This window comes from Morone saxatilis, unplaced genomic scaffold (assembly GCF_004916995.1).
Source record: "Morone saxatilis isolate NCDOM2014 unplaced genomic scaffold, NCSU_SB_2.0 Contig17, whole genome shotgun sequence".
In the NCBI taxonomy this organism is placed as follows: domain Eukaryota; kingdom Metazoa; phylum Chordata; class Actinopteri; family Moronidae; genus Morone; species Morone saxatilis.
Window position 1 is genome coordinate 16,286,580 of NW_023339729.1, and position 13,259 is coordinate 16,299,838.

At 42.3% G+C, this 13,259-nt stretch overlaps 1 protein-coding gene across 1 annotated transcript in view; it reads right to left on the reverse strand.

Moving 5' to 3' along the window:
- The window catches only part of lonrf1l (LON peptidase N-terminal domain and ring finger 1, like), a 12,539-nt gene extending 7,863 nt beyond the window's left edge, over positions 1-4,676 (reverse strand). The window contains exons 1-3 of the mRNA XM_035660200.1: positions 3,942-4,676; positions 1,338-1,456; positions 296-418 (exon numbers count right to left, since the gene is read on the reverse strand). Of these exons, the coding sequence (XP_035516093.1) occupies positions 296-418; positions 1,338-1,456; positions 3,942-4,551 (852 nt within the window). The 5' untranslated portion in view covers positions 4,552-4,676. The remainder of the gene's footprint in view (positions 1-295; positions 419-1,337; positions 1,457-3,941) is intronic.
- Positions 4,677-13,259: the final 8,583 nt, after the last annotated feature.

The window sequence follows — 13,259 nt, forward strand, 5'->3', positions numbered from 1 at the left end:
CATTAAGTCAATGTAGTAAAACAGCAGGTGTTGGCTATAAAAACAAAACAAATGACTTTGTGCAATAAACATCATTATGGTCACAGCTATCCAGTCAAAAAAAGTTTGACTTAAAAGCTTTCGGCTTACAATGTGTTGACGCTAGCTCCTCCAACCTACTTACATAAACAGTGAGTGACCTAAACTCAACTGACTGCCAGACTTTTGGATGACAACAGAGTCTACTACTTTGTCTTTTTCTCTGCCCAGACTGCCAGCAGACTAATCATGACTGCTTTCTCTTAAATCCTCTCACCTTTTCCACTTGTCTTTTAGCACAGGGGAAGTCTTCGTCCAAAGCCAGGCACTGGAGGAAGACTTGGAGAGACTCGTCCACTTGACCCATCTCATGCAGCACCATAGCTTTCCTAAACACAGCCTGAATGAGCAGAAAGGACAGAAAGAGGTAAATCACACGTCCGTACTAGCATGTAGTATGCCTGGATCTTAATAAAACATTGGATCCAAATAAGGCTACTGTTTTTACAAAAGCCAGACAGAACTCATGATAAACCTCAAACACAAGCGAAAGATGTAGCTTTTTCTAAAAGCAATATTTCTATGCTATTCAGTAAATTTATATATTACCAATTCTGCAAGTGCTTTGCATGATATACTTTGAACCACAAATAAAGAACATCCTAGGCTTCAACGCAGACATTTGATCTCCTGTTACTGATGTAACTCATTACTGGCTTTGACCTTAATCACTGCATTCTCAGCTGTGGTCTAGAAAACCTTATTTAGTCATGATACTCTTTCATAACTTATTTACCCTGAGAGAAGGCCTTTTATACAATATTAAAAATAGAAGGAGGTGGTTAAAAATAGGTCTTGTAAACAAACAAATAGGACTACTACAAATAAAACATTTTTATATACTTAGATTCAGTAAAAGCTTCCAAGACCTACACCTTAAATGAACTTTTAGTACAATTGTATTCTATAACAACACAAATGTATGAACAAACTTACTTATCTGGCATATAATTCAATGACGCGACAAATTAGGTGCTCCCAGTCTCTGGCTTTGGAGGCGGCAGTCTTAAAATACACCTTTTCTTAGTAATGTTGGGACACCAAGTGCTTACACAGGAACATGCATACACAACCTGGCAGTGACACTATCCTTACAGCACCAACAGAATACCTGGCATTAAATTTGGTATAGTCATATCTGACAGTGCTAATCCTTTCATCATAAAGACCACATGCCTAAACAGAAGGGGTTTTCAATACAAACTTCAGTGTCAGTAGCACAGAATGCAGAATTACTGCAGCATCAGTGAGCGACATACTTCGGCAGAACAACTGGATCCGGGACAAACTTCTGTGTCCTCCAAAGCCAGACGGTACTGTTTGAGAGCCATGTACGCCTCCGCTCGGGACAGTCGCACTACCGCTGTCGTCTCTGGATCTGAAGAGACGTGATGAAATGGACAGAGGGGGAGAAAAGGTTTTATTCGCTATAAAAAACGTGTTTCTTTGAACACTGGAAAGCACAACATCTGACTTTAAACAGATATCATTCTCAACCGTGGGTTACCTTCATGTGATGAACTATAGCGCAAGTAGCACCATACTAATCAATACATCCAACTAACTTAATGAGCAAACCTACAATATTTTCAGGTACAAAACATTACGTTGTTTTTTTTTTTAATCTGTAATTTCCTGCAAGTCGTATTTTACATCAACAGACGACAAACACAAAATATATATTAACTGTCGCACTGGATCCTCTAACAATGCAAAAGAAAAATATGTTGCATAAACCTAAAATAATTGCAAGAGACCAGTGAGTTTTATATTTCTGTTCCAAATGGAAACTTGTATTAAAGGAGAGACAAGAGCGACAAATACTGGTGTGTACTCAAAACTATAGTAAACAACTAAGAAGCCTAAAACAACTATTATTTGGGATAATAAATAAATATAAACCAGGCCATTGTATTCATTTGAAAGTCAGGCATTTGGCATTTATATTATTACGAAAATATGTCAATCTGTTGTGAGCAAGCCTGCACCTTTTGAAGCAGTCAGACATGACAGACTAATAATGAATTATACCAGTGGGTTAAGTTCACCAGCGCTCCATCAAAACTTCAATGAGTAAAATCTTCTCCACGGACAGAGCAGCAATTTTTCAGCATACGGCACACCATCAATCCAAGTAATGCATTACCTCTCAGTGAGACACGCGAGATTTAGTTCATTTTCCTGATGTATGGCAGATACTAATGTGATCAAGACCACAGGTAGTTTGTCTAGACATCACAACATTAGTGAAGCACCCACTGATATGTGCAGCCCTGTGGCCAGCACTGTCCACAACAGGTGGTCTGACGACATCACAGTGACGGGGACATCAGTCTGTACCCTTAACCAATGTCAAGTGACAGTCTTGTGGGAAGGTGCGACACCTGTTATCCTCATAACCGCTTTTTCTTTAAGGTTATTTTTGGCCTTTTCACGTTAACGGAGGAGGCAGAGAGGAAACAGGGGGAGAGAGAAGAGTGTGACATCCAACAAAAGGTCCCAGAACTAAACCACAGACATTACCGTTATGTAGCACGTGCAGTGAGCATTTGGTTACCGGCCGACTCTGGTTCACTGTTTTTATAAGTCCACCTGAGTGACACAATGCAGGAACACAGCAGGTTGTCCTAATGCAAATATTGCTAGTAGCAAAATACAACGTAAAGGTGGCGAGTAAGTAACCAATATATACCTCTTAACTGTAGCAGTGTAGTTTGGATTAAATCTGCCCTTCATATCCTGCAGGTAATGTTTAAGTAACAGAGGTCAACAGTGAGACAGCAACGTTTCACATGAGTTATATCATTGGACCCACACACCATGGATCCCAACCACCACATTATGACAACAATACATTAAAAAGGCCTTTAAAATCTCTATTGGAAACCCCTGAATACAAGAGCATAACATAGCTTAATGAAAAGGAAAGCCACCATGGTTTAGAGGTAATTTGGGATTCAGAGGTTCTGAAGTTAAAATGGGAAATAATGTGTCTCCTGCAAGACAGTGCCATACCCACAATGCATCACATCATTTACTGCTACCATGAAATGCCACTGTAATACAGGCCACGATAACCGTCCTTTATACCCAGGGACTGCACAGTGAACATGCAGGGTTTCCAACAGCTGGGCGTTTGATGCTTTGCTTTAGGGCACATCAGCCCATCGTTGTGCGAGCTTTCACAGCAACTACTGGGATTTGCACCAGCAGCCAGAAACACCCAGCATCACTAGCTTGTTAACTATAAATCAACTGTGATAGAAGTAGCCTAGTTTCTCTCATTGCATAACGACAGGATCTGTAACAACTCCCTCTGAGTGGATCTGGACCTCCATCCTCTGCCTCCTAAACTGACCCACCAATCGCGCATTCACTCCCTTTTAAAACATTTATGAAACCCCTGGCTTGTAACAGCCATAACAATCACAAAACACAAATACCCTCCCCCCTTTTTTTCCTTTTTTTTTTATAAGTTACAAAACCTGTCCCAGTGTGTCATGACCTGCCTTATGCAACTGGCACTGACTGCGCATGCTCAGCTTGTGAAATTTCGTAAGCAGGTTACACGACAGCCCACAGGAGGAACTTGGCGTCAGTACAACACATGATGGGAGTGATAGTGTTGTCAAAATGTTGGTCAGTGGAACTCACTCTACTTACACCCCTCGGGCTCCACCGACAACAAACAAAACCTAATATTGTATCATGTTATACTACATCCTGTTTTTGTCATCGGGTTACTTCTCAATAACGCACAGATATCTCTCCCCCCCCCCCNNCCCCCCCACTGAGCATGCGCACTAGCAGGAAACCCCTCCCTCATCTTAAAACATGGATGTAAGGTTATGTTAACAACTTACCACGCTGAATAACATCGGTGGCTAGCGACACGGCCTCTTCGTAGCGTTTCCGTCGACACAGCTCGTCCACTTGACACAGCGTTTTCGACTTTTTCAGCTCGTCGGGGAACCATTTCTCTAAAAGTCCGCACAGAATAACATTAACTTTCTCCTCTCCCGTTACAGTCTCACGGCACAGCTTGCATTTGGAGAGCAGCCGTCGTTGTAAACACCTTTTACAATACGAATGTCCACAGGCTATGGTCACAGGTTCACCCAGAAAGCTGTGGCAGCTGGGACAATCAAACACATCGTCCGCAGAGCCGCTGTCCCCTGCATCCAGACTCTGGCCCGAAAGTGCTTCTGGCCCTGCCGCTTTTCTCTTAAAGTTGCGGAGGACACAGTCCACGAAAGTGCTTAATTGTTCAGGGCGCACAGGTCCATACCGCATAGCCACTGAGAACCAGTCAATGGCTTCTTTGAGGCAGTTTTCCGATGCTAGAGCGTTAGCTTTCTGTAGTATAAGTTGATGGTGGTCCTCCTCTTCCTCCGAGACGTTGTCCGAGTCAGCGCCGATGAAGAAGGCGCTTCTCTCCTCCGTGGCGTCCTCCACTTGCTGTTGGAGCGACATTGTAGCGTTTAAATGTTATGTGGCTTTAGATTTTCTTGTGTTAACGTGTGTATTCATGTCTACAGCTGCCGCGGTCCCGGACAGCGGAGAGAAAACGACTTTCTCGTAGAGACACTCGTTACATAAAAAAAACACCGTCACGTGAGCGGCGTTCTCGGGCCGTGATTGGTCAGAACGTCTGGGTTACAAAACGTGCGTTCGAAAGTTTCATAACTACGGAAGAGACGTAGTGAAGTTGAGTGACTGTGCCAGATCACAGCGCTCCCATTAAACCGGACTGCAGCTGCACAGCTACTGATATAAAACAATAAACACAACAACAAAACAACAAAAACGTGTCACTCCTTTCTCATATATGTATCAGTAATTTGGGCTTTTGGAAAGCTGTAAGTTGAACTGTTTAGAAACCCCCCCCCCCCCCTCAAAACTGGTTGTGTAATAAGATTTTGTAACACCTTCTGGTTGAAATTTTATGTAATTTATTTTAGCTGCCCTAGCTGTGTTCTAACCAGTGTCACACCTTTTTATTGTCGCTTTCTATCACATATTACACAGTAACCTTAATTTTTTGGGTGCCCTGATTACTGAACATCTCAGAGTTGTGTCAGCACATTTTGCACAAAAAAAAAAAGAAAAATCTATGCACTGACTTAGAGTGAATAGTTTGTCTGGTATTGTATTTGATGATTATGAATACATGTTCTGAATACATCTGCCTGATACTTTCTAAATATTAGTCAAATAAAAGAGCATTGCGTCTCATTTTAACTCATTTGCTCCTAAACCCTGCAATACACACAAAGACATCGAGGTAGATTCCCCGAAAGCCATTTGCATTTTCATGTGGCTTCCATGTTGGTTAGTGATGTTATCAGGTTATCAGTTATCAGGATATAAATCTGCTTCTTAGATAAGGCCACTGGCCTGTATTTTGAATTACAATCACTTGAGAAACTCACCAAATGTTTATTTTTATTTACTTGTGTACTGTTGTGTACTTTTGACTCAGTGCTATCTTGTTGCCACATTTCTTCTACACGTTACTAGTTGTTGTTTTTTTTTTACAGCTACATGTTCTACAATTTTCCACTCTGGTGGATAATAAAGTTCTCAGAATCAGAAATATTTTAATAATCCCAGGGGGAAATTAGGTCGGCGGCGCGGCCCCGCGGCGCGTGGAGTTCCGGTTACAACTCCAGGATGAACAATGCACAAACATTATAACATAGCCCACTATAGACTAGTTAGGGACACTAGTTAACTCGTAAAGCCTTTCTAGGGGCAGCTTGTTGTGTGGCGCGCGGGGCCCTCGCAACTCCAGCTCGCAGACTCGCTGTGCGTCCCGCGGTAGGTGTCGTCGCTAACACTGTTGGCGGGACCACAGAAGCAGTGGAAAATTCGAAAGTAGACGAATCAGGGACCGTATGCAGCGCCGGTAGGGCTGGCCGGCTCAGAGTACTCTGGGAATATCCGTCATGTAGGACGGTGTTCCACCCGGGCGCGCGGACGGTGTTAGTCGAAAACGGTGTGACAGTCGTCTCGCCCTCGACATTCGCGCGCTCCGCGCCAAGGTTGTCGAGGATTGTGGTTCACTCGACTGAGAACCGGATATCAGTACTAAGTGTGTTTTGTGATGTGCCCCCAATCGGCTGGGAATTCGGACCACTGGGTCACGCGCGGTCTAAACGTGCATCGTGTTGCGACAACTGTCTTGAGTTCACCATGGTGGTTTTAGATGGGCCGACGCCCAGGTGATCGGAAATTTAAGTTAATGCTGAGGTCAAATGTGTAGCGAGGTGTGAGTTAGTTAAGCACAAGAGGAAGCATGGAGATGCTCGGCGGATTCGCAATCCGGCTCTCCGCGGCACGGACACCGCCCTTCGGGCCCTGCTTACGAATAAGCACAGACCTTCTTAATCAGGAACCCTCTTTGACTGTAGCTGGCCATGGTTGAAGCGATGAGGCGGCGTGCAGGAGGAGTTCGTTCACAACTCAGCAAGCACCCCTCTCCCCTCGGAGAAATGAGCCAGAGCTCGCAAAGCCCTGGAGCGTGATGCCCACGGCACGGACACGTCCCTGTGTAATGTCAAGGTGGCAAACACATAGCAAACTTGTTACAGCAGCACACTCTTGGTCTACTCTCTCACCCTGACCAGCGATTTGAAATGTGTAGATCCCAATGAATCCCTAGGGAGCGCTCTCGTCAGACCCTCACAACGGCGAAAATTTCACCGAAAGTGAATGAATGAATAATCCAAAACTGGCTGTACTGCTTTCCGGTGGGGGTTTGTTTGGGGTATGGGGTCCAGAAGGTTATGGTTATCGCGGTGGACGTTGCACACGTGGGGCCTACGATGGCGTCAGATGATTGTCTGGTGTAATGCACCGCGTGCGGCTGCGCTATTTTCTAAAGGGGTGTAGGTGCGCCAACAAGACAAACATGCGAGTTTGGGGTACGTGTGGATCAGTCCACTGTGGCTACACGTGGCGGATTTCACTTACTCAGGTCACACTGTGCCTGGCTCGGCCGCGTCTCTCAGCAGTGATTTACCTCCGGACCTCCCAGGCAGGAGCGCCCACTGTAGTGCGGATCGTTGACACATTTATCTCGGGGCGCCTCGACATGGGCAGAGCTCCTACGAAGTCTCTCCTCTGGTAAATCAGCACGTGCTGATGCAAGTGTTCATTTTACAAAGCAGCACCACCTCGTGAATGGCCTCGAGGAATTGTGCCACGCCTGAAGAAGACAAGGGAACGTGAATTGGAAACCAACAAATCCAAAGTTGGTGTCACCTTCGGACGAAAGTGGAGATATGCGCTCCTCTCCCTTTTTCGGACGACAACAAGACACACAGGAACGTGGGCGTAATCTTTATAGCGTGCTCTTATTCTCTCTCAAAAAATCTCCGCGAATGTTGCGCACAACTCCGCTCCCATCGCATTGTCTACCTGACCATGCGTGCGAAAAATCGGCTATAGGTAACACGGACCGCTCGCTCCTGTCTTCTGCGGACTCTAGCCTGTGACCGAACACACCCCCAATCTTAGACGAAGTGGGCCGCGTACGTACGTAGGATTGTTTTCAGCCTGACTCTCCCCGCCCGGCACGCCCCAGCGCCGGTGGATGCTAAGGTTTTGAACTGTGCGACGACAACCTCATGCAGAAGACGCTGGTATTAGCTAATAGCGCATTTTATGATAGTAGCGCCACTAGTGCCAACGCCGAAAGCGACACATAGAATATAAAATTTTTCGCCACGACTGAACATGGTGTGCCAAGTTTCATGATGTTTTATAGAGCATGGCAAGCTTCCAAATATGCGTTCGGTTTAGGAAAGGAAAAAAGAAAGAAAGAAGAATTCCTTCAAGTGTTAGGGCCTTCGCACGTTCAGTGCTCGGGCCCTAAATATATACATAAATATATCTATATACACAAGGTAAAATGTAAAATGTACAGTTTTGAAATGTGAAAGTGATATAGTGATATATGTAAATATACATAATGTAGGCTAAAGCTCCAACATTACTGATTGGTCCTTGGATCCAATCCAGCTTTCAAAGCCCAGTATAGCTTAGACACAAGAGATGTTTACTGCAGATCTGCTGTCGTGACATGTTACATGTCTGTCACCTCCCATCATCACCTGTCATCTCGTGCAATCTTTTTACAACACAGAAGCTAAAGTTAGTAACATTAATAATTAAAATGGCAAAAGCAAATGACCTTACAAGAACATAATGGTGTCTTGATGCTGCTTTTACAAGCCTTTTAAATGACTCAACAACGGGTCAACTAAATTATTTTTCTTTTTATGAAAAAATATTATTATTTGAGATAAATTTGACAAACAAATTTGATAAACAGGTTAAAAAAAACAACAGATTTTTATATGCTTTTATATGTTAAGGGCACTAATACAAACTGTACTGTGAGTTATTAAATAGTAATTAGAGGCCTACTATAATAACCATAAAACAGGATATAGCCTCCACCTTGAGGTCATAAAAACACCTCTAAGGAAACACATGTTGTGCTGTGTGTGCCAATTACAAATGGAAGAAAAACATGAAATGTGTTATCTAACTGCAAGAAAATAAAAACAATACTGTTATGACATCCTAGTGAGCCAAACCAGCAGAAAAAGCTAATTAAACTGAAAAATAACAAAAACAAGAAAATAATGTCCAGCATTAAAACTTCTCCAGTAAACACTATGTTAATCAAATATGTCAAATGGCTGTTAGCGTGTTGTGAATTAAACCAGGCATGCTGCATATAATCTTGTCTTGTGAAGTCACATTGAAAAAAAATATCAGTGTTTCTACTAATGATAATGCTCATTCATCTATTTTTAATGTATAGTGCTATGGAGAACTTTGAAAATAATGTAGTTAAGGGTTGTAAAAGACCAAATGTAGGTTTGTGTGAAACCTAATGCAGCTTTGTATACTGTGGAAGAGCAGTGCCCTCTAGTGGCCATAGCATCCAATTACTCCAATAAGACAGGCAGAGAAGTGCTATGGGGGAGACAATGCAGCTATGAATGTATGTGTTTTTACATACAAAAGTAAACCAAAACAATATCATCAGTAACAATCAGACATTACCAAAAGCTGAAAAACTGAAGCTAGAAGGGACCCAGGGACCCTATAAACTGTCCCCTTAAATTCCCTGCCCTGTATATCCTGGGTTTGTTTCACTGTGGTGGTGCTTGGTACAATAACGAATGGTTCCGATACATAACGTCCCATAGGTGCTCAATTGGATTTAGGTCAGGGCCAAGGCTCCTGTTCATCCAGGAACTACCTAGACACTATGGCCACATGAGGCCGGGAATGGCTCCATGGCACCCTCATGGAGTCTGACAGTTTGGTCAGTAACATGCACCCCAGTAGCCTGCTGGAGGTCATTTTGTAAGGCTCTGGCAGTGCTCCTCCTGTTCTTCCTCGCACAAAGTAGCAGATACCGGCCCTGTGGTTGTGTTGATGCCCCCTGTCCAACTCTCCTTGTGCAATAGCTGGTCTCCTAGTATCTCCTCCATGCTCTTGAGCCTGTGCTAGGAAACACAGCAAACCTGCTTGCAACCGAAAGTATGGTTGCACAACAAAGTGTTCCCTTCATTTTTTTAGCAATGTATTTGTGTTATGTGTTTACCCAGTAAATATGGGGGCTGAAGAATGCAGAGAAGTCTATGTTGTGGTTCAACATGCAAATCTTATTCAACACAACCAGCAGAGGACAGTGTCGGACTGTAAAACAGACATTACTTGGGACTTATATTCCAGTTCAGTGACCCCTTGTGTTTGACCTGAGACATTTCAGCAGTGACAATGCCTTGCATCACTTAAGTGCCACACATGTTAAATAAGAACACATTTGATGGACGGAAGATGAACATCTTGAGCCAGAGGCAGACAAGGATGTACGTGGTGGTACATTCAACGACTGCCATCATTTGGGAAAAAAAAACTAGACTATGTGTATGAGAGTGTGTGTGTGGGCCCATTGAATTCATACGTATGTATTCATAAGTATACACCAACCTCAATTTTTGGACAGACAGATCTGTTTTTTCCTTCTTACAAACTTTACTTGCAGCCTTTGGAATTTCTGGAATATATCAAGATATTAGGAGGAATGATATGAGGTCAACTGTAGAAACATTGTCGTTCTTTTCCATGTTGACTCTTAAAACACAGTGTTATCATGATGACAAATCATTTCTGTTGCCACAACAATACCACAAGTAATCCATCAGAGAATTCCAGTCTGCATGGAGATATGTGACCCAGAGTTCCTGTCAGATATTTGGCACAACAACTCACTACTCGCGTTGGTGTGGACGATAAAACAATCTACATTAGGCGTGTTAATGCTGGTGGTGCCAACTGTTTTGTGTATATGCCAGGGTTGTCAAATGTGCAACGAAGACCAGTATGAATTGTGCAAGTAGACTCAGAAAATTGTTATTGTTTGCATAATTTCACAAGTTTGTTATCCTTTGGTTTTGCAGTTGGTTGAAGCCTGTTGGTGCTGCTATGTTTTCTGGTTCTGGAAGGAGATCCCCAGTTCTATAACATAGAATAAGAATTCAAAAAGCACACCTGGTATGGATCCAGCAAATAACCTTCACAGTGTCCTGTTTCAAACTGAGAGAAGCATTTTTGATAAATTCTTGACAAACTGGAATGGGGAAATGCACACATACATGCAAGCATGCACTTGCATGTTTGTGTTCATTTATCAATGTGGGAAACCTTCTGAGCCTGATTCTCAAACAACGGTGCAGGAATGCAGCCCCGCTACTGACTCTTGGTCAGCCTTATCTGGCCCTGCATAATCTCCCAGAGGTGTTTGGGTTCCCAGCAAAAAATTCGTACAAATGTACATGCATTTGGAGTGAGTGATTGAGTGCACGCACACACAGAAGAAGAGAAATATAAAAGAGAGAGAAGACAGAATTTGCTTATAGAGGACGATATTATTCAAGACAAATATGTTGAATGTACATCACAAACTCAAAGGCAAGAACACGCATACATCTGTGGTTTTGTGTGTGTGTCTCTGGTTAATCTCTCTCCGAGGGTACACAAAGTGACTATGCCAGCACAAAATGTAAATGCATCGTCTTGGCCGTGGGCATTCAGTCAAGTTAACACTTGTTTCTGCTGTCACACTGCACACGTTTGGAAAGTCCCTGTCTTCGAGCTATATAAATACACAGTCCAGCTTTATAGATCATAAATGTTTGGATAAGCGTGAACAAAACAAGTACAGCATGTGACACTTTTGTGAAGATGTTTTTCCTCCTACGGATAGACACTACTCGTTTTGTCAAGTGATTAAAAACATAAAGGGATAAATTAGTCCCCCACTCTGACCCTTGAACCCCTCTTTTTTTGTCGCCTTAATTCTACCCCCTTCTCGTTGAGTCTACTGGGTCTAGACCAGGCCAGCTTCGATACAACGGACCCCATTGTTTTCTGCTATATGAAATTGTTATGTAAGAAGCAAGACAACGGGTGAGATCACCATGTACCAAGCAGGTTGATACCCCACTGCACTAAGCTCATCACCTCTCTGGCCCAGTCATGGATTTATTGATGTGGAATTTAGTCCCGGAGAAAAGTGGATGTAAGAGGAAGGGAAGAGGGAAATCCAGAGTTAGTCTGGATCTGAGAAGGTGAAACAAACTGTAGTGTAAACAAATGACTGAGGAGATTATGAGGGATTTAAAGAGCAGAACCAGAACAAATCCACAACTTTTTGGACAGAAAACTCTCCCTGCGTACCCATTATTACATAACTCTGAAGACACGATTTTCTTTTAATACATTTAATAGTGCACTTTGATTAACCTGTACAGAAATAATATTAATAAAAAAGATAAAACATTTGTTCAATTCTGTAACACAAAGCTAAACATTTACAATAAAATAAAATAAAATGGTATGATACAAAACAAACATATATCTGAGGTATAAATATATTTGTTTTAAATTAACTGCCAATGTCATGCGTTATTATTTGGCGGAGACACAGTTAAAGGTACAAACATTTATGATATGAACAATGGCTTAGTGAATTAATCCTACAACTCAACATGACAAATGCGAGCCCTCAGATTGAAGCATGAGTGTTATGTTATTTCTAAAGCAAGTGAGGACCTAAATCTCAGACCTACAGAGCAAGAAGCTTACACAAAGATAGTTTTCCTTCTTTTTGAAATCAAACATTCATTCTGCCCTCTTCTTTACAGTAAAACCTGTAAAATATCCACCTTTATAAAAGGACAATTTTTTCTCTGTTTACTTCTCATCTTTTATAGGACTAGCCAGAGGTTTCTGTTGCAAGTTCTTGTGTACATCAAAATCATTGTTACATCAATATTTTTTTATTTTTTGAGTCATGCAAAGTCTACAACAATTAAAAAAAAAGGGAATTGACTGTGCTCTTAACACCACCTCTACCTTTTTTAATAGTGAGGAAAAGCTCAATATGGGGATGCCACTTAGCTTAGCTTTTTCCAAAATTGGTCCATTACTGTAGATCTGTTGGTCTTAAATTTTAATATTGTTAATGTGATCCTTTCTCTGACACTGAGGCTCAGTCACATACTGTTCCTTAATGAGCTTTTAATGTTCTTCAGAGTTGTTGGATAAATGGCCTTTTGCACTATTCCTGATAGCATAGTAACTCATTTTGGCCACATTTCTTCCAAACTCCCAATCAAGCTTATGATACACTAAGGCTCACTGAATTAGAATTTTTCTTGAGGGACTGAGCAGACATCTATTTGTACGTTAGTAAATTAGGTCCTTTCTTTGATCATTCTTTCTCTTTTTGGTGATCCAGCCACCAATTTTCATGTGTCTCTGCCTTCCTCTCCTGAAATACTAAAACCCTCTGTATCAGCCACCTGTCATCTCACTATATCCTGTCTATTGTCTCTACTCAGTCAGCATATTACCAGCACATTCACATCTTTCTTCACCCATGGATTCATCAATCAACCGACCATAATATTGTCTACTATTCCTCCTGTGCTTTGCTGTAACAGGAAAAAAGGGACTAACACAAGACAAATGGAAACCATTACCGTGAACGTAATACTGTATGTACACATTATGCTGCCACTGGAAACCAGTGCGAGGAATATGTATTTATTAACTGTTTGTTGCTTTGAACACTCACACACACACACACA